The 25639-nt window shown below is 45.4% G+C and overlaps 2 protein-coding genes across 7 annotated transcripts in view; one reads left to right on the forward strand and one right to left on the reverse strand.

Moving 5' to 3' along the window:
- Window positions 1-7532, forward strand: part of LOC146816613 (cysteine-rich venom protein TEL1-like) — a 216788-nt gene extending 209256 nt beyond the window's left edge. Inside the window, exon 10 of the mRNA XM_085610488.1 lies at window positions 6777-7532. Coding sequence (XP_085466614.1) covers window positions 6777-6787 — 11 coding nt within the window. The 3' untranslated portion in view covers window positions 6788-7532. The remainder of the gene's footprint in view (window positions 1-6776) is intronic.
- LOC146816614 (uncharacterized) overlaps window positions 1-25639 on the reverse strand; it is a 65874-nt gene that overhangs the window by 34824 nt on the left and 5411 nt on the right. The window contains exons 2-5 of one of the 6 annotated variants that reach the window (XR_014962924.1): window positions 21930-22066; window positions 12989-13044; window positions 6248-6311; window positions 5193-5284 (exon numbers count right to left, since the gene is read on the reverse strand). Coding sequence is in view for 4 of the 6 variants with exons in the window: in XM_085610493.1 (XP_085466619.1) it covers window positions 5211-5284; window positions 6248-6311; window positions 12986-13044; window positions 13984-14021 (235 nt within the window). In the remaining 2 variants the exon portion in view is untranslated. Of the gene's footprint in view, window positions 1-5192; window positions 5285-6247; window positions 6312-12985; window positions 13045-13983; window positions 14022-21929; window positions 22067-25639 lie in introns of all 6 variants that reach the window. The other 5 variants (XR_014962923.1, XM_085610493.1, XM_085610492.1 and 2 more) reach the window with 5 other exon arrangements.

Genomic DNA, 25639 nt, shown 5'->3' on the forward strand with positions numbered 1-25639 from the left:
TCCAGGACTAAGGTGGTACCATTTGGCCTCGCAGGGAATACACAAAGCCCAGCTGTCACCCAACCCAGACTAAACAGAGGCAGGCAGCAGGCACCAATGGCTAAAGTGAGTAAATGCCAACTTTCTAAAGGTGGCATTTGCTAAATTGTAATTTAAAATCCAACTTCACCATATATTTTGGTTTTAAACTGTGAGTCCAGTGACACCAAACTTGAAAAGTATATCTCTGCACAGTTGGAAAATACACTTAAAAGAGGAAATAAGGTAATCCCAATGTTCTCATATGCGAGAGATAGGCCTCACACTAGTGAAAACTGAAACTGGGAGTGTTTCACTACCAAGACATGTAAAACCTAAAAGTACATGTTATGCCTTTTAAATACATTGCACCATGCCCTGCAGGTCTTACAGGGCCTAACTTAGGGGCGACTTATATATGTATAGAAAGGGAAGGTTTAGGCCTGAGACATGGTTAGGGGGCTAATTAAGTGGGTGGCACAAGCAGTGCTTTAGGCCCACTAGTAGCATTTAATTTACACGCCCTGGGTCCACTCTGAACTTATAATAAATTTCAATGCCAATTGGGTATGAGCCAAGGCTACTATGTTTAAAGAGAGCACAAGCACTTTCGCACTGGTTAGCAGTGGTAAAGTGCTCAGAGTTATAAGCCAACAAGAAGGAGGTCAGAAAAATAGGAGGAAGGCCAAACATTTGGGTGGCCCTTAAGAAAGGGCCCTTTTCCTATAAAGTAAATAGGGAACCCTGCTTTCAAAGAATGGTTGCGTTACCAGTTCCTTATAGTTCTGTATTAGCATCTAAGTGTGACATCACCTTGAGAAGGTGGTTTCATCTTCAAGCAAGGATTGCAATGCCATCACCTTCTTCAGAAGCTTCTTCGAAAATGGGACGGTACACTGAAGTTCCCAGAGTGCTGCAAGGTTTAAATTTGCCAGTGACTGTTTCAGGTATCTTCTCGCACATGAGTTTGGTGTCGCTTTACTTATTTCACGCCATAAATGCTGATGTAATGATTTCTCCATTGAGTTTTTAAACTTGTAGCATCCTTTCACAAATGAGCACTGCCTGGCTGCAGCTTGTTTTGTGAGGCCAAACTTCATTTTTATCTGTGCCAGTGATGCATTTTTGAAAAGGGAGATATATCTGCATGTTTTGTTTACTATTAGGTCCAAAACCTTGGCATCCAACCCACAGAGTGCCTCATTACTGTATGTCAATGTTGGTAACAGTTTTACAGACAAAGCATTTAACATTGGGAGAAGTGATGGTCTCACCAGTGATAAGTATAGTTTTTGAAAAGTTGCCGTTAATGCCAAGCCTTTAGTTCCAAGCTGATATAAATGTTAGGGGAACAAACATTAATTATCAAATAGGACCCCTAGATACTTACATTCCCTCACTGTGTCAGTCTGAATACCTCATATGTTCCATTTTGATGTATTTTGTTTCCTGTTACCCTCTGCCATTGCCTTGGTCTTGGCCAGATTTATTTCTAGTCTGTTTTCATGAGTGTATAATGTCAGGGTGTCAATCAGTTTTTGGAAACGAATTTTGGTTTTAGTTATTAAGATCAGATTGTCAGCATAAAGGAAGCTTGACAATTGGAATGTTCCCAGTCTTGGGGCATGTGAGCTGAACATATCCCATTGTAAAGTCAAGTCCACTAGGTGGAGATTAAAAAATGTTGGTGCCAACACGCATCCCTGTTTCAAGTCTGTGTACATGTCAATTTGTACTTGAGAGACATGTCCCACTGCAGACATTTAACCTTATCCATGTGATGGTATACACAATTTGTATCTGTTTAAATTACAGTGGTGATTACAGTGGTGGTATTTCACAGCTAGCTTACTTTACCTATGGATTTTCACATATTATGCTATCAATAGCAGCTCCTAAGTCCATAAAACAAAGATAGAGATTTGTATGATTCCACAACTGTGAACCATGACAAGGGAGAGCGGTAAGATGTTCTTGGAGGTGCCTAACCTCTGGCTGAAATCTATTTGATTTAGTGGTATTATCTTGTCATCTTTTGCCCAGGTTGCCAAATTTTGCAGGAGTAGTGAGGCAAAGTATTTAGCTTTGTTATCAAGCAAGGAGATAAGTCTATAGTTTTCTAGTACTGACCTATCTCCACCTTTATAAATTATAGTCAGAGTTTCCACACATCTAATCTTCACAATTTCAGCAGTTATACTAGCATGGACTCCAGTGTGTTTTATATTTAGTCCTAAGACATACTGCATTGAGTGTACAGTTTGGGACTCGACAATTGACAATCACCTCCCTTCTTAAAGGGGGATAGGAAAAGGGTTATTTACACCTGGAAAAATGATTTCTATATATAGAAAAAGTAAAATCTACAAATGAGCAAGATGAATTTTCAGTGCTGTGGAAAACTAATGGGAAAAGGTTTGGGAATATGCATGGAAATCCATAGCTTGCTTAGATTTCGGATGTGCACTCATTGAAATCAAGGAAATCTTGAAAATTGTGGAAATTGTTGTAAGTTTAAAATAAAAATATATGGGGGTAAATGTCAACAGTTTATGTGAATCTAGCTCCTTTGTATTCAATTTTAATGCATCAAAAATTAAGTTCCACACTTGTTGCTGAAAATGTAAATATGTTTCTAAGCATGCTCAGCCTGGCAACAACACATGTATATGTTACTTTAAAGCAAGATAATGACTGTTCTCAGTTTTACACTTTATTTAACCTTTAACACACATCTCTTGAATCCCTCTTACACCATTCTGGCATAACCCATCACAAATATGCTTGTGACAAGCAAGTTTGTTTAAAGGGTTATTCTCAGTTCAACATATTTCTTCTGAACACAAAGCATGTGTTGAGTGTGACATATGGGGGCAATGCCCAATTAAGGCATGGCAACTCCAGATATTTCGGAGCAATACTTTTTTATATATAATTGATCTCAATCCATGGCCTCTAAAAGGAGAATACTAAATGCTGGATACTGATTTTAACGAAGACCATATGAAGTTCCTATAGACCATATATTTTCTGAAACTAAACACATGTTGGCAGCATGATTTATTAGTTTAATGGCTATCTGAGGTAACTTGATAAGAATTTGGAATGTATATGGTATGAATACACTTGAATCAACTTGAGCACAATTTGGACCTCAACTTTTGAATAATTTACCAATACATTAGGACTTTCTAATGATTTGATGGTGCGCTTATCGCTAGGAATTATAACTTCTCTCTTCTTCTCGCTACCCTTGAAACATCCATGCCGAGATGTCTCTCCATCACGTTAAACTTAGCCCACTAAAAACTGAATCACTCAGTGTGACACCCCAGTTCAGTCTTGTTTGAGCTCTTTCAAAGTCCTGGATAGCACTCTGACCACCATTCTGTGTAGCAAATCGCTGTATATCAAAGGGTTTTACCCATTCTGTCTCGATGGGAAAATGCGTTCATACATATGGCCCCTAGGTTCCTTTATTAACTCTAAGCTCAAGCACTATATGTACACCTACAATATTTACAGTTATGCACTCTTCCAGCTAAATCTGCTATAAGGGGTTCAAACCATTCATCCACGAACATAAAGACGAGTATTATTAATTGTAACCGTAGACTGGTGCTCTTCAGGGGGGTTAACTCTGGGAACACTATTCTCACAGCATGTTTAAATAACAACCTGCTGCCCTTGAAGCTGCTCTTGATTCTGCAGCTGGCCTTATATTTGATTAAACCCCACTTTCAATTCATAACTCGTGCACTCACCTCACCATTGCCTTGCTTACAACTTTTAAACAATGAACTTTTGCCGGTGGCGGCCCCTCGATTAGGGCGGAGGAGTGCCACCACCTTGCCACCACCCTCAAATAAAACAATAATAAAACAGGTTTTAAACTCCTTTTATTATTGTTTTATTTTAATCCCCCAGGACTTACCCCCAGGACTCTGATGAGTCTTTGGGGAGGACCCAGGGAGATGACACTGCTGGTGGGGGAGTGGTGGACACTGTTACATTGCGCATGACGGTTTGGCCAGCCGTCTCAGGCTGGCCAAACCGTCATGCGCACTGAAGCACTCACCAGCCCCAGCTGCATGGCTGGGGCTAGGGAGAGCAGACACAGGCTCCCAGACTGCCTGGGAGTGCAAGTTGACAGCTCTCAGGCCAATCCTGACGCTGCTTTCATGCAGCATCATGATTGGCCGCAGTGCAGTCTGGGAGCCTGTGCCCAGAAGAAAAGTGGAAGAGTGCAATGTTGCGAGCGGCGGCAGCGTTCAGTTATTCTATTTCATTTTTATTTTTTGTCTCCAAGACCCCAACCCTCCCTCCTCCGGCCCGCCCGCCACTTTGGCAGGGAGCAGGCCCCTTCTGACTTTTGCTCTGCAGATTTGATTTTATTCAAACTATAACTCTCTTCATACCTGTACGTCTGTGCTTCATCGCAATCCTCTATACCCTTCCCCAGGCAGCAGGGTTTGTGTATATCTTATCCTTATCTATTGTTAACCATAGTATATTCCAGAAATGGGGTTAAGAAGTAACTGCTGTGTAATGGATGATAATGCCACAAAGAAATAGGCATACATGACGAAGCTTATGGCATCCCCACTTAATCAGTCAGACTTCTTTGCCCTCTCTTTCTCATGACTTTCACAAAGTGAACACTGCAATTCACAAAAGTAAGGAGAAGACACAAACAAATCTGCAACATATATAGAATTAACAAGAGATTAGGGAAGCAATTATGAATGTCTCTATTATGGAGTTGCATATATACCTAGGTTATATTTAAAGCAAATAGAATAAGTCTTGGTATGTGTTTTTTTCAAATCGTGATTACAAGATCACTGGTGAATTGTTGTCCTTATGAGTGAGTCACCTGATATAGAAAGAGTATTTACACACTCAAACCTAATTTACATCGGTAAATGGGACTAATTTATACTTAAGCTAGTTGAACTCTGTTTCCATATGTTGAACAACGGAGGTAAGTCGGTGATATAAGGGAAAACATTATATGCATGGCGATGCAACCTAAACATTGTCATGCTTTCTGTTATGTTTCACTTGTCAAAAACATCAGGAGTGTGTTAGGAGAGTGTGTAGAGAAATACAGTACAAATGAGGTGTGTGCACGCGCACTCAGGTGGATCGTTGTAAATATTTCCAAATATTACCTACACTTGTCTGCACATTTATTTTACAACTTGAAGGTCGATATAGGTAACTGTAGTAGAGTGTTGGGAGTTGCTCCAATTACCTACATTTTCTGAAAGGAAAGAAAGACAGGAAATGCAAAGAAAAATATCATAAAATAAGAAAAGAAATCGTTTTTTAATGTTACGGTCAAATTAACTAAAAAAAACTAATTGGAATTTGGAACATATAATTACAAAACACAAACATTTAGGTACACAGTCATAGATGTTTCTTTATAGTGAAAACATTTCTGCCTGTTCCCTGAGACAGTTTTAGGATATGCCTGTTTGGGAAGGGAAGGTTGGTAGATACCACCTACAGTTATAAATTAAGAACAGACAGCGGTTTGTCATCAGAGAGTCTTATAATATGGCAGTCTTTGCGAATCATGTCAGGGTTTATTAGCCTTTGTTTAAAAGATACAGAGGATATGAGCAAGGAGGATGCCTAAGGTATTTTATTGACAGGTGAGCTGATGACAAATTCCAAGGCCATATCACAGTTTGCTATGAGTTTTAAACATGAATTGATTATTGCTATGTAAATTGTGCTATAGCAAAATTGGGATTTTTATAAACTGCGAGTATGTGGTTTTTTGGTTATTAATGTGCATGGGACATGCATGATTAAAATGGGTTTATATATATTAGTACTTTTATAATGAAAACAATGGGGCCTGGTGTAAAAAGCGACTGGCCACAATTGGCAACTTACTCACCAACATGTTAGTGCTTCTCTCTAAATCTATGATGCGGTCTATGTACTGATGTAAAAATCAATAGTTGCACAAGAATGCAGAATGACCTGCCTAAGGAATATCAGTAGGTTGTGTTGCCCTTTGATAGCTAGAAACAAAGTGATGGTGGCCTGCAAAGAACAGCAGACCACCATGCCAGTGTCTGCATACCCAAATGGGCAGTGCTTAATTTGTAAGATAAGTGCCAGGGCACGGACCAGGAGGCCATTGCAAGTTGCACCCATCCCCCACACCCCCCTCATCGCTGTCAATGAAGGTACCAAAACAACTACTCACCATCTCTCTCGCCTGCAAGTGCGACAGTTCCGATTATTGCAGATCCCCAAGGCTGAAGGAATGTCTGGGGAGGCAGGTGTAAGTAATGTTTAATGTATATTTCATTCATAAACAACTGTTGTTCTGCTCATCTCTAAATTAGTAAAGCAGTGCCACAATGTGGAAGACTGTCGTAAATACAGTGTTGAAAAATAAGTGCAGTGCCGAGCACCGAAACCAATTAAGTGCCGGTGCCAAGCACCCGGAATCCACCAGCTCAAATTAAGCACTGCAAATGGGAAACATTTTCTTCAAAGCAGCTCATGTTCCTCAAAGGAACCAGTCCTGCTTAAAAAAGTATCTCTTTCTTGGAAATATATAGGGACATGAAGGCATAGGCGCCATCGACCACAGTATCCTCGAGTCTGTCTGACACACTTTCCAAAGAGAAAGCTGTCCAGCACTGCTAATGGACTACCACTTCCTTTAAGGATTTCTGTAGTAGGTATGTCGGCAGCATTAATACATACTTGTTTTTATTATGTTACAGCAAATTCATGATCTTATCAAGATAAGTACGACAACTGCAACACATTCATAAATGGGGATGGAAGTTGTACAGGAGACGACATGATGCGTGTCTGCCCTGCCACCTGCACGTGCCGTGGGCAGTGCTTTCAAGGCCCTGTGTTGATTGACAGGATTATTATTTATGTATTATGTTGTAGTTTTCGTGTAGTATGTCAACTTGTTCATTCATGTCTTTACATTGTATTGCCTGTCCTGTTTTCCAGTACTTAGAACTTGTATGTTAGACCTTATTTTACTCTATAGATGCACTTAAATAAAAACACTTGCTGTATTTGTGCAGATTTTGATGTAGTGCTTACTATGGCATATGTCTGGCATTATTCTAAATGTTTTCGTTCTTGTGGTAATGAACGTTTATCCATTTCCACCTCCAGCACTGTCTTTCCATGTACTAGAAAGGTTTGGTGGAAAGACAGGCGTGTGTGTTTCAAGATGCATGCAAAGTGCTGATCTTCAGAGCCAAGGTTTCGGTTCAAGCAGTTAGTGTTGACATGGTCGATAGGGGAATGCTGAATGCCTAGCAAGACTGCCTACTAAAGCACGATTAATAAGCATGGGGATGAGTGGGATGTAAATTGACTGAAAATGTGTATGACCAACATTACTACATTACTGCCTGGGACGTTTAACAAAATCTATGCACTGATGCTAAAAATGCAAAAAATAGCACAAATTATATTTTCACAGGAGTAAAATACAGAATGCTAACATTTCATTTACTTTTGTGTAGATTTATTTATGGGTCTAGTCTATTTTAAGAATTGCCTATGTTGCCAATTGTCCACTGCAGGATTTTAGGAAACAGGGTTAAACAAGCATTGCCACAGCCCACAGGTTGCGCCTTTGAGGCCTATTCACTTTATCAATTATTCTTTGCCATCACTCCTACCGGCAGCCTCGCCAGCCCCATCTCCTTAGCCGACCCCCTCCCTCAGCCGCGGGCACGTGGCTCCCCAGTCCCTGCTATACTCCCATTCCCCTCTTCAGAGTTTTGCTGCTGGTTAGGATCCCCCATTTACGGAGCATGTACTGTCACTTGGATCGCGGGTTGCCTTGCGGGTGTGGTTTTTTTGTGTTGTTCTGTTTGACAAAAGGAAACCGTATTGTGGGCTAGGAGTTATGCGGCCTACGCTATTGATATCACCTGATTTGCCAATCTGCTCCGCCAAGAGACTCTCACTGTATGTATGTTATATGCCTTTTGTTACTCTAGCGGCCGGCCGGATGGTTGTAGGCCCATGCCTGTAACTTTTTCATCGTGCAATAAACGGTTTCAAAAAAAAAAAAAAAAAAAAAAAAAAAAATTATTCTTTGCCATGCTGTACAGGCCGTGTCATTATTTTGTAAGGTTGTACACTACGCATGTATGCGTCTACAAAATGAAGAGTGGTGTGACGTGGGGGTCAGAAGCAACAGGAAATGAGAAGAAGGGCATTGGTGGGGGGGAAGCAACTTGGAGGGCGGTTAAGGGGAAGCAACCTGGGGAGGTGGGGGTTGGAGGTAAGCAACCTGGGGGGGAGGGGGGGCAGCACAGATGGCAGGGGTGTGGAGGAGATGCAATCGGAAAAAGAGAGCAACACGGAGCGCTGAAGGGAGCACACTGAGAGAGAGAGAAACACAGAGCAAATGGGAGCGAAACACATGGATGGGAAAGCACAGTGACGAAGAAACATATGATGACGAGTGCATGTTGGAGGGGCAGGGAGAAAGACACGATGAGAGAGCGCGGCACGGTGTGTGGGGGGCTCAATAGAAGTACATGAGAAGAAAACTTCACACACGAATTTGTTTTTAGGCCGTATTCATCTGTAAAAATAATATTTAATGATTGCTGTGACCATTACAGGTACAAAGGACTTGTCAGAATGGTATATTAAAAATGGTCACCACACATCATTATACATGCAGGCATGTGCATGGCACACATCAGTACGCATGCATGCCTCAGCAAGCACAGGCAGGCTAACATAAAAAGGCAAATGTAAATGTCAGTGTCGAGCTAGGATTTAAAAAAAAAAAAAAATCCACTGCAAAATTGCCGTGATTGGATTTTACCCAAACAGATTCAGGTGCAAGGCGAGCTATAGTGTGGAACGACAGCAGAAAACCTCCCTCGGCTGCGGTTCAGGGGCCAGGAGCGGATCATGAGCGCCGCCCCTAAGAGATTTTGGGGCACATTATCAAGAAACGGCGGGGCAGATTTATGAGGCCCGTTGCGCCATCGGAACGTCACTTTTTGTGATGTTCCGTGGCGCAGAAGCCTGCGTGATATTTATCAGGCAGCACTGAGCCACTTTTTTTGGCTTAATGCTGCCTCATAAATATCAGTCCCTTTAACGCAGTGTTCTGCGTTAAAGGGGTGTGCAATGGGTGTTGCTGGGGGCGTTCCCAGCAACACCCATGGCCTTTTGACACTGCCCCAGATTGATGAGAAATCGTAAATCTGAGGCAGCGCCAAAAGCTTACGCCTCCCCAGGGGAGGCGTAAGGGAGGCGCAACAGGGAGAAATATCTTTATTTCTCCTCGTTTTTCCTTTTTCTATGTGTGCTGCATTCTGCAGCACCCATACAAGGAGGAAAAACCTCTTGTGATTATTTTTGTACAGAAAGGTTTCCCTTCCTGTACAAAAATATTCATCTCCGCAACGCAGGCACCCTTGCACCATGGTGCAGAGGTGCCTGCGTTGGCGCAGGCAGCCCATTGTGCGCCGGCGAAGGGGAAAAGGACAGGAATGCGCCGCATTTTATAGATACGGTGCATCCCTGCCCTTTTCTTTTGCCATAGGGAAGCACAGCAGGAAGGCCTGCTGCGCTTCCCTATGGCAAAACCTCATAAATCTGCCCGGCGTTTAAATTATCGCCGCTTTAGCAGCAGAAAACTGCCGCTGAAGCGGCGATAATGGGCTTGATAATATGCTGCAGAGAATTCCCATAGCAGCCCAGGTTGACATCAGAGGGCTTCTATGGGAATTCTCTGCGGCATATTATCAAGCCCATTATCGCCGCATTAGCAGCAGTTTTCTGCTGCTTAAGTGGCGATAATTTTAACGCCGTGCTTGATTATATGCCCCTATATTTCTTCAGTTTCTATTCTTAGGTACCCAGGTCAAACTCCTCAGGAATAAAAACTGCCGGTTGCAAAAGAAGTATGTCTACAGAGGGAGCTTAAGAGCGGAGGGGTAGACGATCTACGCCACAACCTGCCTAAAGAAACATGGCTCTCACCTTTCATCCGCACAGGAGCTGACAACCTTTCAAACACCATACCCAAGGGCAGATCAGACGTTCCTGTGGGGGGAGGGGGAAACTGGGGATGGGGTGCTACAGAATGCTGAACTAGGGTTCATTGATATATGCCTAAGGTTAGCAGGTGAAGCGCAATAAAACAAGAAAAAAAGTGATACTGTTGTAGCAGCAGGCGGCGTGAGTGTGGGGAGTGTGAGGGGAAAAAAGTTACCTCAATCACAACAGGAGCAGCGGATGGGTACGGATTGAGTTTAATCAATCTGTGCCGGGTCCCTTCTCCAATTCAAGCATCGAAAGTGACTTTTCTGCTACACTAGACAATGAACGATGCTGCAAAGAAAAGTGACACTGAAGTACAAAAAGGTAAGCAATGGGCGGGCTTCAAACCATTTTTGTAGACGATAGTGTCTCGCAAGCGAGACAAGTGCTGGAAAATCTACCAACATTTTGTATTCATCATTCACTGCCCTTTTGTTCTTAGGTCTTCAACAGAAAGGCAGCTTAAAGTGTTTGTTTTTAGAAGTTTCCTTCTAGAGGAGTTGAGGAGGCTGGTTTCTGCTACCAAGGCAGGGTTTAAAACATCCTGAGTCTCTGGTACTGAATGCCCAGAGATGTGTGTCTTTTGATCTCATTACAGGCCTGATTTACAAAAGTAAACATGCATTTGTGTGTACGTTTACGTCTTTTAGGTATTCACAAACTATGTGTGGGTTTTTAAGGCTCCACACTCCCTGTACTTAGGTGTGTGAACTTCTCCACCCCGACTGAGGAGTCTCTGGGTGCGTAGAACTCCATACTCATAAGTATAGGGAATACAGAGTTGTAAAACTCCACACATAGTTTGTGAATACCTAAAAGTAGGACACTTTCACAGAACTGTAAGTTTACCTTTGTAAATCAGCCCCTATGAGTCTATGTTGATTGTGATGGGGCCAACAGCCGTAGTTCCGAACATCATGGGTGTGAGATATCCGGTTGTTGGTTAAGATGCCTGTAAGCTCTCCTTAAGCAAATGCCACAAAACTTGTCAGGGGGGACCACAAAAGTCATTGAATTAACCTGTGCTAGACTCTATGGTAGCATGACACAAAATCAATTAGGCTTAGCATAGCGGCATGTGTAAAGTATTTATGGAACCAAGGCCAGCTTTAGCATTGGTGGCGCCCAGTGCAACAATCTTTGTTGACTCCCACACTCCAGGACCTCCTTCTTCATGGATTCCCTTACTACCACCCTTCAATGGTGCCACTCATCTTCCCTTAGCCCCATTCTCACATTTATTTACTGTATAGCGCTACTCATCCCTAAACACTATATTGAGATAATAAGTCATACAAGTGTGCAAATCAATGTATAGCAAATGTAAGACAATGAGGACTCTAAGCTGTAGGAGTCACGTATCAATCTTAATGGTAGACAAAAACGAAGGGGGCAAATTTACTAAAATTTCGCAAAGCGCAGTAACCAAAGTTGCTAAGCTGCATTTCGTGAAAAACAGAGAGCACAACAGTACAAAATCCACAACAATATGGTGCTGTTGCTCTCTCCTCCAGTGCTGATGTACCTTAGGTTGCCTTGTGCCAATGCACACATTCTTGCACCACAGTGCAAGGGTGTGTGCATGATGTCAAGCATAGGTTTTATACTGGAAGTTTATCCTTCCAGCACAAATTCTATGTTTTGACAAAGTTTACCACTTTACCACTTTGCAAGTGTGCTGCACTGTACAACACACATACAAAGTTGGAATGGTTTAGAGAAAAGAAACCTTTTTCCAACTTTAATTCTGCCTTGAGGAGGCATCATTTATTATGCAAATGCCTTTCTACCAAAGTAAGTAGAATTTAATTTGCATCAAAATCCATTGGTGGGTGCATGAGAATGTCCATGTACCACTCATGGTATGCCTCTCTGATACAAAGGAGTTGTATAGTGTTACTTTGTGTTACTTTAGGGCCACTTTCCAACATAATTCAGGATTTGCGGTGTATATGTAACCCAAAATAATACTTTCTACCAGGTCACTTCTGTGATGCAAACCATGCACAAAGTGTTAATAAATCCACCAATACACTCAGGATTTGAAACGTAAACAATGATTGCGCGTGTCATACAAAAGAACCCTTTTTTACCAATCTTAGAATAATGAAAGATTGAGGAGAAAACTCTAAGGTTCTAAACCCATGCCTTGCAATTTGCATGCAGCGCTTTGATGCAAGTTAATAGGTCAATGTGCTATAGTAAAAGGCTGGTAACTTAGGACCTCCTTATAAAAATAGAGGGCCATATTCAGAAGGAGCTATCGCCGGATTAATGGCACTTTATCACAGCCAAAGTCGTGACAAATTTACCTCCCCATTCACAAGCTGGTGTTAACAGCCCACAGCACCAATTTACCCGTGATAGCAGCCGCAAAAAACATCTCCACCGAGGCCCCCCGCAACTATCGCTAATGAGATGCAGAGTGGGCATTCCCGTGGCAAAAGCCGTGACCACACCACTCCTCAACATTCTCAATGACCAGACAGATCTGTGATAAAAACACAAAACAGGCGATAAGGTGCGTTAGCACTAGGAAATCTACACATGCTCTGACCTGGTGTTAAGGCGGACGGCAGCCAGCACCACAAAAGGGAGACCAGCCCAGGGCCACATCGGAAGGGCAACAGATGCCATGGAGCCACACATCATGCTGCCCGGACACACAAGAGGGCCACAACACCCACCGACACCACCCCCTAGACCACCCCTCCCTGGCACCCCTCCCCCCCACAAAGACATGACACATCAGCTACACAAAAACATGTACAAAATATTCTGCATGATGTCGCACAATCACAACAGCTGAAATGCATGTGTCGTCACAGAAATGAGCATCACACATTCACTTTCGAAGCAACAAATAAACCTTTATTAAAATTACCACCGAAATTAAATGAAGACACATGGCGGCTCCCCGCGGGACAGTCCGTAAGTCACAGCCTGCAAGAGAAAAAACATGATGAGAAGGTGTGTCCTGCGCACATCAAAGGGCAGAGAGAGCGAAGGAGAGAGAGAGAGAGAGAGAGAAAGAGAAGAAGGAAGAAGAGCGAGAGAGAAGAAGAGAGGGAGTGAGAAGAAGAGAGAGGGAGAGACAGACAGAGAGAGAGAGAGAAGAGAGGAGAGAGAGAGAGAGAGAGAGAGAGAGAGAGAGAGAGAGGTGTCGGCTGGTGAAATTTGAAACTGATGAGGCGTATGCAGAATGGAGGAACGTATGCGAGCGAGCACAGCGAGCGAGCGACTCCGATGGCAATAAGATGACCAGAGGGAGCGTGCAGGGAGAGAGCGTACATAGGGGGGGGGATGCAGGATTAGAAAATGCACGAAGGAGGGTGCAGGGAGAGAGGATACACGGAGAGGGGGTGCAGGGTTAGAGAATGCACAGAAGGCGGTTGCAGGGAGAGAGGATACAGTGAGGGAGAATTCATTGGTAGAGAGGATGCACAGATGGAGGATGCAGGATTAGAGAAAGCACATATGGAGGGTGCAGGGATAGAGGATACACGGAGGAAGAATTCATTGGTAGAGGATGCACAGATGGAGGCTGCAGGATTAGAGAATACCCAGAAGGAGGGTGAAGACAGGATTCACGGACGGAGGATGCGATCGCAGAGGATCACAGGGTGCGAGGAGGGGGTGCAGTTGCAGGAAACACACTGACAGGGGATGCACGAAGTAGGATGGCGAGGCTAGCTGGCTGGAGGCGCTCACGCCGCTTTTACGATCAAAACAACACGCACACAAACGAATCTTTAAGCTACCATGTTCCAGAAACACATTCCGTCGAGCATGAAGGGCTCACACGGTGCTAAACACGCATTTCTCAGATCTAATGATGGCATGTCGTTACCAGATACCAACTGGGCTGACTCTGAGACTCACTCTCTCTCCCTGTCTCGAAAGCACCATTCGTGTTCTCTCTGAAAAAAATAAATGTCTGTCATTTTCCTATAGTAGCTGATCAAGCCTGCCAGTGAGAAATGCCCTGCGCATGCAACTTGTAATATCCATTTACGGTTTATTTCCGGCTGTCACTGCCCCTGGAGTTACATGGTTCTGACCGCTAAGGACCGAAGACTATGCTTACCAATCATGACCTTACCGCCTGACCGGAGACACACACAGCAAAATACGACTATTACGTGAAATCAAATAACATGTACTGGCATCTATTTAAACGTTATATTTCAATCACATAACTCTGTATTAACCAATCCTGTACTTGACAAGCTTACTAATAATGACATTTATTATTATAAATTCACCAAAACATCATATTTTTTCTTAACTCTCTCCTGTAATACCTGTAATAAAAGGAAAAGAGCCAAGCAAATGTATTACTGCCAAACACATTTATAGTGTACCAAATCATCAATTTACATTAATTCTATCTCCTGAGATACCTGCAACAAAAGTAAACGAGCAAAACAAATACATTACTGACAATCACATTTACGATTTACCAAATTATCAAATTTTCTTTACTCCCATTTCCTGTGATACCTGCAATAAAATCAAAAGAACCCAACAAATACATTGCTGATAAACACCATTAATGTACCCAATCAAGTATGCATTAACCCTATCTCCGGAAATACCTGCAAGAAAATTTTTTAATAGAACAAAACCAAAATACCTTCCTGACCAACATAATTAAATTGCCTGCCTTAGGGGATGGTGGGTGGGGAAAATACATTACGGGCCGCTGGTGGCCCGGGTGCTGAGCCCGTGGGGAGAGCAGAACAAGAGACTGTTCTGCTCCCCACACCCCCCTTTTAAAGGGGGAGGGGGGGTGCACGGGCCAGGCCGGTCTAAACCGGCCGGACCCCCATACTGGATGCCCGCATGAACCGGAAGCACTACAGTGCTTCCGGTTCACGCCCCTCTGAGACGCCCCTATTGGACGCATAATGGGGAGGTGGGAGTGCTCCCACCTCCTCCTTTCGCCCGGGGACCGGTCCGACCGCCATAATGGCGGCGCGCGCTAATTAGCGCTTGGCCTTTTCCATATGGCCTGGTACTCCCCCAAGTCCCCTCTTTACCTTTGGTACCCACCGCCCTTGTCCCGATGAGGTCTCCCTCCCTCCTACAAGGCAAGTATTGAGACCACACCAATTTTTGGATTTCTTTGGATTAGGGGAGAGTAACCCCCCCGGCCGTATTTATTGCAAAATTAAAAAACATTATTTATTAAAATTATGCACAATTACGCAGAAAGTCCAAATACATTGTTAGACAGATGATGTCACATGGCTATCCTTAACTTCTAATAAACCCGACACTCCTACCGTAAATCTAACAATGCATATATTCACTTTCTGCGTGTCCCCTCTAGAGCCTACGGCACGGTCAATGACTGGAAGCCTCCAGATCCCAGCAAACTAGCAAACTACGCGAAATTACTTCGCCGGAGTTGGCTTGCGCAGGGGGTACAGCTTATCGGACGGATACTTTCCCCCGGGCCCCCCACTGCGCCCTGTGCTTTAAACTCCATAACGGGGGCTGCAAAAAATTCTGCATACTTGCGCCTTGATGCGCATGCGCGTGCAGGGGTGGCCACAGGCCCACTGGAAAGAATGACTCCCCCGGCCCCCGCACCCCGACAGCCTACCTACCGGCTGTCACTGCCCCTGGAGTTACATGGTTCTGACCGCTAAGGACCGAAGACTATGCTTACCAATCATGACCTTACCGCCACAGGACAGCATAGTTGCCCGACTATCTGTCCTCCCCCTCAGCCCACTAGGAAGGTAATGCCCTGTAACTTGCCTGCCCTGAGACTCAACTACAACCCTTCTCCCCTGGCGAGCCGGGTCGTTACCCCCTAGGTGCATGCCCATGTAACTATACTCTCGTTCCCACATTATGCACCATGGCCTCGGGAAACTGCAAGCAAACATAAAATTAGCGCATCCGTCCGTGTGCTGCCCTACTGACAGGCTACAAATGTACACTACTGTGCATGATACTATGTACCAGTGCACTGAAGCAAACTTCTCCCTGAGTCACAGGGTAAAGAAGCTTGCCATTCACGTGAAACAGAACCAATGGGCTAACTCTATTCCTGTTCCCAACTTACACCACATGACCTCGTGAAACTGTATGCAAACATGAAAATAGAACATCCGTCCGTGTATTGCCCTAATGCCAGGCTAAAACTTACACTACTGTGCATGACACTATGCACGAGTGCACTGATGCAAACTTCTCCCTGCGTCACAGGATAAATTGCAATTCATATGAACAGAACCGATGGGCTACAGCAAATCAGCCGAAACCAACCCGGCGTCGCGGATGGCGAAACTCATGACTCTTGAACTGGAAGACGGTGAGGCGTGACCCATCGCCACATAGCAGAAGTGGCCCTGACAGCTCGCCGTTATTGCGGTGTGGGGCACCTCACAGATGTCACCCCCATGGATCCACCATACCTAAAAACACTGATGCTTAGTGCTCCTCGCCTTTGGGTAAAAGATGCGGCTTGCATGCCGGGCCCATTGGCTACCCCATAGTATCTATTGTGAAAAGTGTGGAAAACACAGGGGGCCCAATTCACAGAACTAACTTAAGACAAAATCCTAAACTTACTACCATTTTGGTATTCACAGAAGGCACTTACTCATTTCGGTATTCACAGAAGTTAGGAGTCCTAACTTTAGGACTCCTAAATGCCTTCTGTGAATACCGAAAGTCCTAAAATTAGGATTTTTCTCAGTTTAGTAGTAGTATAGTTAGGACTCCTAACTTTAGGACTCCTAAATGCCTTCTGTGAATACCGAAAGTCTTAAAATTAGGATTTTTCTCAATTTAGTAGTCCTAAATTTAGGACTCCTAACTTTAGAACTCCTAAATGCCTTCTGTGAATACCGAAAGCCTTAAAATTAGGATTTTTCTCAGTTTAGTAGTAGTATAGTTAGGACTCCTAACTTTAGGACTCCTAAATGCCTTCTGTGAATACCGAAAGTCTTAAAATTAGGATTTTTCTCAATTTAGTAGTCCTAAGTTTAGATTTAGGACTACTAAATTGAGAAAAATCCTAATTTTAAGACTTTCGGTATTCACAGAAGGCATTTAGGAGTCCTAAAGTTAGGAGTCCTAACTATACTACTACTAAATGTAAGACTTTCGGTATTCACAGAAGGCATTTAGGAGTCCTAAAGTTAGGACTCCTAACTTCTGTGAATACCGAAATGAGTAAGTGCCTTCTGTGAATACCAAAATGAGTAAGTGCCTTCTGTGAATACCAAAATGGTAGTAAGTTTAGGATTTTGTCTTAAGTTAGTTCTGTGAATCGGGCCCAGGGTGCGTAGGTATTGTATGATACGACCTGTGCATCTAATGCCGGAATGTGCCCAAGCATAGGTACCGTGATACAAGCATGGACATCCGTTGCATAAGTGTTCAGGCACTAGGGTGCTGAGTTACGGTGTGACACAATACATTAATAGTATAAGTGTACGAGCCCAAAAAGGGGTTGACGAAACCCCAGGCATGTAAATCTTGATTGCACCAGCACAAAGGGTGCATAGGTACCGTGTGACATAGCCATCCCAATGCTTCCGCGTTCAGGCAACTGGGTGCCGAGATTTTTCTTGATGCCATACATAACTCATCCTAAGTATATGCGTACAAAGGGTGCATAGGTAATGTGTGACAAATCGCAGGCCTGTCTTGCGTATGTGTACCAGCACACAGGTGCAGAGCTATAGGGTGACATACTAGCTTCCAATGCATACGTGTACCTGAGACGGGTGCATAGATGTTATTTGAGAACAGACTTCTAATTCATATTCATATTTCTAACAGCACCCGCTTGCTTATGAGACTCTCGAAGGTGTAACCGTGAGGTCTGGGATGTAGAGACATCATAAGTACTAATAATGCATGTAAATGACCACACAGAGGCAGGCGCCTCTCGAGACTGACATCAAAAAGACTTGTAGAATATTGACGTGACGTCACCCCAGTTTGAAACGCCTTTATGTAATGCCCTTAGTAAGCAGTCATGCTTCTATCATTTCGTTATCAGGGCGAGCTAACCAAACCGTCTTCATGCTTTAACAAGCAGGGCTATGTTCGCATTCACAAGGCTTTACTTACGGAACTACAAGAATAACGGATAATATACCGTATATATACACCTTGCTGGCTGACCTGAAGCAAGGCTTTCACAACTTTACATTTGCATCGGACTTTCAATTCTGACCGCCTTGCATTACCTCAGTTGCATTACATAAGGAACATTGCATGTGACTTTCAACAGGAGCGCCTAGCATCGCGCCATTTGCATTGAGGGAAGGAAGATTGAAAATCATATTACAATTAAGAGCACCTAGCATGGCACCAGTTGCATGTACTTGAGGAACATTGCAATCAGACTTTCAATTCTGACCGCTTAGCATAGTGCCATTTGCATTACGTGAGGCACTTTGAAAATCATATTACAACTAAACGCACCTATTATAGCACCAGTTGCCTTTACTTGAGGAATATTGAAATCGGACTTTCAATTCTGACTGCTTAGCATAGCTTACATACGGAATAGTGCATGTGATTTTCAATGAGAGCGCCTAACATACCGCCAACTGCATCCCCTGAGAGTGCCTGGCACACACTCTGCACTTTTCTAAGTAGATCCCATATGCCACCCATGGTAAACCAATCCCTGTCATCAGATAGAGAGCATATGCCCTACCGGCACTGCTCAGTAGTGCCCCTGAATCTAAAGGCCTCTTGCTTCTGCCCATGATGTTGTTTTACATTTAAAATACAGTTATTGAGCACTGTGGTGTAGAGAAGTACCTTCTATGCACCGTATTATCTGTTAAATTCAGTTGCTTCCCCTACAGTTTTTTGCAGAGCTCACGTTCACCAGAGGGCAACTTGGCGCTGAATCACAGATGTTTATTGTTACCCAACTCAATGGTATTCAGTTTATCAACTCAGAAGGATAAAGGCTGAATGAACCCACCGAGATTTGAAACTGGGACCATGAGGTCAAACCCAGGCCCCTAGAGTGGACAATTAGCCCCTTAAGCCCCCAGGCCCAACCTTAGTCTGCATTAGAAACACATCCGCCTGACTTATATGATATGTGTTCTGCCTAGATTCAACAGTATCTAAAAAAGAGGTGGTGTATGTGGTGGCCAACAATATCACTGAATGTCCCCTGCCCAACCACTGTTTAGACTGTTAATAGGCTGACCTTAGTGCTTGTTGATAAATTTCTCATTTCAAAAGCCCTCCCATCGAGTGTTACACAAAAGATTCACTGACCACCCACTCTGGCCTGTATCATTGGGCGTGACATGGGTGTCCAAACAATCAGCCTTGCGTGTTTTCATAAACCGCTGTATAGTCTGCCTCGCCACAAGGTAGCGTGCTAACGTGATGGTAAATGGGATGACTCCGCTATGCTCTTCTTAAAGGGAATAGTTGTGTACTCATGTTATGCACTATAAAGGCAGCCTCAGGTGCGTGCGTAGAACACTGCTGCCACGACAGTCATCCCTACTTGTATGTGTGTGAAAGCGTGCTGCCCTTCTCGAACATCCCACCCCTATAACACCGCTTGATATACTGTGCATGGCGCCTCCTACAAATGCCAAGTGTTACCGGTGTGCGCATCAAGGTTCCATCAGGCTTACATCGTGCTACACTTACTGTCCGATGTGAAGAGTAACTTCACACCCATTCACATTTTGAAACATCTTTCCAATCTATTGCGAAACCTTATAAACAATAAATAACTTCTCAACATTGCGTGTCAAACCTTCTTGGAGTTTCAAAACCACTATACATAACGGGTGCTCATATCACCCCGCTGCGCTCAATCTACCCACGTGAGAAGGTTTAAAATTATACTGGCTCCACCCCTGGATTCCCACACCCGGTCGAATCTGTGGGGTCCCTTGTAAGCGACCAACATTGCGTGCCAAACGCCGACATGCGTAGGTGTAACTGGGCGATATAAAGACGCTTGACAATTCAGCGGTAACACACGCTGTAACACCCATGTGGTAACAGCCACTTTGATAACACATGGTAAAACTCACGCAGTAACAACCCCTTGTTAACACCTCAGAGGTAACCCTTACGCAGACTAACACACGGTAACAGTCACGCGGTAACACCCTCACAGTAAAACACCAATGCGGCAAACCTCAAAAAAGCGGTAACCATCCACGCGGTAACCACACCCCCGTGGTAACCACCCACGAGCGATAAACCACCCCCAAACCGGTAACCACCCACAAAGCAGTAACCACCCACGTGATTTTTCATAATCCCCCTGGGCACCATACATGAAGTAATAACGGTTATTAACCATGCTCGGAAATTGCCACTACTGTGTTGTGAAGAGCTACATACAACAACCTCTCGTCCCTCTCAGTGTGGTCCCAAAAAACGCCCCAATGCTCTTGAGCTCGAAATGGCATCCTCAAAGGTCATACATGACCCCACTGTACGCTCTCAACCTGTCCCCAACTTTAATGCTAGACGGGCAACACTTAACTGTTTAACCCCAAGAAATAAAGGATGTAACCTATGCCCTGTGGAATAAAGGTCCTCTCATAGTGCCATGTCTGATGGCATCGCTAACCCAGCTCTGTCAAGCAGCAAGGAATCGTCATAATTAGTGGCTGAGCGCCAGTGGTCCACTTCTTTATACACCTTAAAAACCCCACTGCGCATAAACAAGCACAAGCGCACTTTTTGACACCACTTTAAACCCATGCCCAACCTTGTGATACTTTGACACCAACCTGTGCGGCTACCTTGCTGCCACTGTACCTAGGATTGACTAACAATACAGCTGGACAGAGATTCACCCTAAAATAATTCTGCCTTTGGCGCTCACTCGTCTCTGGAACCATACCATCATGCAGCAGTAAAATACAGCCAGCGCGTGTGTGGGAATTCTTGGAAGCATGACCTTTCAGAACAAAAACCTAGGCCTAGATAAATTATTAAAACACTCTTCTTACTGCATGTGTCCTGCACAGTTTGGTGTATAGTGGAGCGGACTAAGAGCGACTGAGCTAATTTGCTATAATGTTAATGTTTGCTAGCAGGGCATCATAATCGTCCCTCTCCGCAATATGGCTGTTAGACAACATGGACAAAATCAATAGTCCTGACTTGTTGTAAGTAACTTGTTGTATAACTCATATCTGGATGCAATGACCGAAACAGCAAAATACAAGTCGGCGGCACACTATGCTATCCAAGACGGCCTCGAGGTGCACCAGTGGCAACCATCAGGCTCGCCCACTCACCTCTGCACCTAGGCAGGCCTTGCTGTGTGAACTGCCACCCCCTGGCGTGTCTCATCGGTGGGCACTGCTGCATGAGAACCTTGGCAACGGCAGACGGGGCCTACCGTACTCGAAGCCTCACTCTGCTAACCAGGCCTGAGAGGGCGGTGCCAGCCGAGCCCGCGTTTCCTCCCGCGTCTGGGCCTCGCCGCTTTTGAACCGGAGCGCGCCTTGAAAGAGTTGGTTTGTACCAGCCGCGTGTGATCAAAAGGTCTGCCAAGCTGCTGCCGCACGCGCCCCGTCACCTCACCTCGCTTTAGCGCTTAATTATTTTTTCAAGGCGGGCGACTGACTGCGAGGAGAAGGGGAGCAGGCTTTGTCCCCCGGCGACATCCTCTTCGAATAAAGGCGAATTAAACAGAAATCTAATTAAAGTTGAACAAATGTCACAGTCAAACCGTATCACCTGGACACTTATTAGTGTTGCTTGTCTCACTCGAATGCAGCTCTGCATAGCCAGGATTACACAGTCATGCGGCCACAAATAACGCCAGCATGAGTGTACTCAACGTTTTTGTGTGAAGCACCCCTCCTTGCACTCCGGTGCTGCAGATTCAGCTGCCGCTGGTTCTCCCGCTCCACCATTCCGCAGACGGCACCACACCTCTCCAGCGGATCAAGGTGCGATCTTGCACGCCGCCACAGACCTACAGGAAAACAAAAGAGAAAATACATTACGGGCTGCTGGTGGCCCGGGTGCTGAGCCCGTGGGGAGAGCAGAACAAGATACTGTTCTGCTCCCCACACCCCCCTTTTAAAGGGGGGAGGGGGGTGCACGGGCCAGGCCGGTCTAAACCAGCCGGACCCCATGCTGGATGCCCGCGTGAACCGGAAGGACTACACTGCTTCCGGTTCACGCCCCTCTGAGACGCCCCTATTGGACGCATAATGGGGAGATGGGAGTGCTCCCACCTCTTCCTTTCGCCCGGGGACCGGTCCGACCGCCATAATGGCGGCGCGCGCTAATTAGCGCTCGGCCTTTTCCAGGCCCAGAGGTGAACTGGCAACCATTGTTGACTAAAGTCACGCAGCATCATCTGTTTCTTTTAAAGCCTTACCAGGCTTTAAAAGAAACAGGAGTAGAATTGCAGAGAAGGCATAAAACGGGGTGATTGGCAAAAATCCCAGCTGTGGTGGATTTTTCGATATCTGTTGGTGCTAATCCCTACTGATTGTTTCAATTAGGAAGCAGGAAAGGTGACCGTGAAATTGACAACCCGTGTCCTACATTCTGCAACCTTATTGATTGTATTGTAGTCTGCAAAAGCACACAGAGGCTCACAGCTGTCGCTGACCCTCGTCACAGCCTGCTTGCAACGCCAGGACAGACAAGGATTTGTTATTTGGTTAGAATTAAACGCGTGTTCTTCAGCTGCAGCTCTGAACTACAAGTAACCTTAGCCGGTGCCAGAGCAAATCTATACCAGGCCATCACCTGGGGTGTCAGCACCAAAGGCTACCATATCTTCACTAAAAGCATCAAATGTGGTCATCGGGCCATGCTTGCGAGCGGGATGCGTAGCCCCAATCTTTGCATGTTCACATGTAGGTAGCTGTGTGCACCCCATTTATGAAACATGCTATGCATGCGCTCACTGTGAAAGACAGCACATTCTGGAGAGTGTGCAGCTCTAAGTGCTTGGAGCCTTTCAGATCTTCGAGGAAAGCTCTGTAGACCAGTCCAAGGAGAGGTGCAGTACTACAATATATTCATTGGGAGCCCCCAGATGCCCCTTTGGGTTCAAAGTGCAGGTTAAACCTCACAAATACTCACAGCAGGGCCCCTTTGATTGACACCGCAGTTTATGCTTTGGAAGGCTGACTGAAGGCGAGAAGAACAAGAATCCCCAAAACGCTAAAAGGGTATTGCAGTGCATCATGAAAGCACTTTTGTAAGCCGACATCAGTATTGTACGTAACATAGGCAGTCGCACTCGGCTGTTTTACACGCAATAGAAAATTATTTTAAGGATAAGGGTAACCTTAAATGGAGTAGGACATGCAGCGGCTTTGTGATTCAAAAGTGGCTAGACTTCTCATATGTATTACCATGTAAAGCAACCATCTTTAGGTCACCACAACCTTGGTCTTTTATAGATTCAACCAGATTCCTGTTGAAATGCCCACATTTCACTCTGCTGCCCCCAGGTGACTATTCACGCTGCTACCCGCCTTTTCTCAGTGAGCACAACCCCACCAAATCGATTTCTTTAAGCTGGCTACAGATGGAGGGCTGATGTATCTATAAATCAACCTGTGCAACCCATAGACACGTATAGTCTGATGGTCAAGAAACGGAAGAGGCGCGAGTCAAGAGCAACGTGATTCCATCGATTTCAATAGGGTCGCGCCCTTCGCAAACCTCCATCACCCACCTAAAATGTTTCATCCTTCAATCGCTTTGGAGGGTGGAATCACACTTTTAAATGTCGACTTTCATCCTCATTCATGTGCTGACATGCAGGCGCGCAACACCCATTGGACTCACAGGGCTTCAGCCCCCCCCCGTCGTGTGTGGCAGCCCGGGATGAGACACCTTCCCGGGCAAAAAAGCAGCCGCACCCGAGCACTTCACAGGTCTTTAAAAGACCATTTGCATGTTAATGAGGCCTTGCTGTTGTTTCACCCCTTCTAAGAGCCCCTGCAGCTCCACTCTGCCTATTGCTTAAAGTTCAGCCCCCCCCGAAATTTTTGCTCAGCCCCCCCCGAAATTTGGCTCTAGTTGCGCCTCTGCTGACATGTATAGAATCATTAACAAGGTAGGGCTTTTAAAATTCTCAACTGTCTGTGAGAGAGACCCCGCTTAATTACATGTCGCAGGGTGTTTTTCAGTTACCCTACCGGGTCTTTGTCTCTGTTTGCACGAGCCATTGGCGCACTAGGCGATGACGCTGTACTTAAACATAAAAGCTGCTGTGGTTGGGTGCTAGGTTTAGATGCCAAAGAAAGCACGCTGACAACATGACGGGGATTATGCTCTGCATGGCAAGCCCAGCCTGTAGTTTTGCTCTTTGCCGTTTTTTATAGCACGAACTCGACCGGAAGGTATTGAACACTTATACATGATCACAGGGTGACTCGCAATTCGCGGGGTAGGGGGGAGGTAAAAAAAAAACTTACCTGATCCCGGTCCCGCACCGCCTCTACGTCCAGTTCCTGGGCTGGTACAACTTCAGACTGCGCGCGGCCGGTGTCTCACTCTCAGCCAATCCAGACGCTGCATTAGCAGCACCAGGATTGGCTAGGGCATGGATACGGCCCGCCCACTACGAGACCTGGGGGCTGCGACGGCATCTAGGGTCCCCCCTTTCTTGCTCTCCTCCTACTGAAGGTACAGTAAGTGGCTGACAGTGCACATGTTCGGGCTGGTCATAAAATGACCAGTCCAAACCCGAACATGCGCACTATGCGCCGCTGTCAGTCTGACTGTCACTCAAACCACGTTGAGTGCTGCTCCAACCCCACCCCTTCATCTGCCGATTGCCGCGCGCGGCACACGTGTTCCATAAACATTTTTTCAGCGGCTGCGCGAGACTGGAGGAGTTGAGATTTTATTCGTGCAAACAAATGAAGCAATTCTCAAGTTGAGAATTGCTTCATTTGCTTGCACGAGTTTAGGGCGATGTGGCTCGTGTGGCAACGCCCCAGCGCCCACAATGGACGCACCACCACTGTTTGCAACCCCAGTCAGTGCCATGTGGTGGCCGGCCCGTGCCGTACACAGGGCTGGGTTGCCACTAACCCTGTTTGCAACAAAACTCATGTGCCCTTCATGATTGGGAACCGTGGCGTCCGTCATCCAGTCACCATGGGCAGAGGAGAATGTGACGTCGTCGGCCCCCTATGATGGCAGAGTCACATGGCCTGTAATGCCTGTGCCAGACGGGTGTGTTGTGCGTGCAAACCTGCCCTCAGGGAGTGGCTGTGACATGCTGACAACTAGACCAGTGACCTGCACACCACAAGCGAGTTCGCCTGCGACGGGAAGCAATGAGGGCCCCCCCTCGGAGAGTAAGTGGAGTGGTCTGGCCTGCCGTATGCCGGACCAGCGCAGGGCTTGCCACAATGACACGTTGGGTCTGGGCTTGGTTCATTCCATGTCCGGACAAGGAAGCGAGTGATGCGTGTGTCTCAGTTGTAGTGTCCACGGGACCTGGTACACAAAATGCAATGTAGCACCCTCTGACTGGCATCCCACAGGATGACCATCATTGACGCAA

This window comes from Triturus cristatus, chromosome 6, assembly GCF_964204655.1.
Source record: "Triturus cristatus chromosome 6, aTriCri1.1, whole genome shotgun sequence".
In the NCBI taxonomy this organism is placed as follows: domain Eukaryota; kingdom Metazoa; phylum Chordata; class Amphibia; order Caudata; family Salamandridae; genus Triturus; species Triturus cristatus.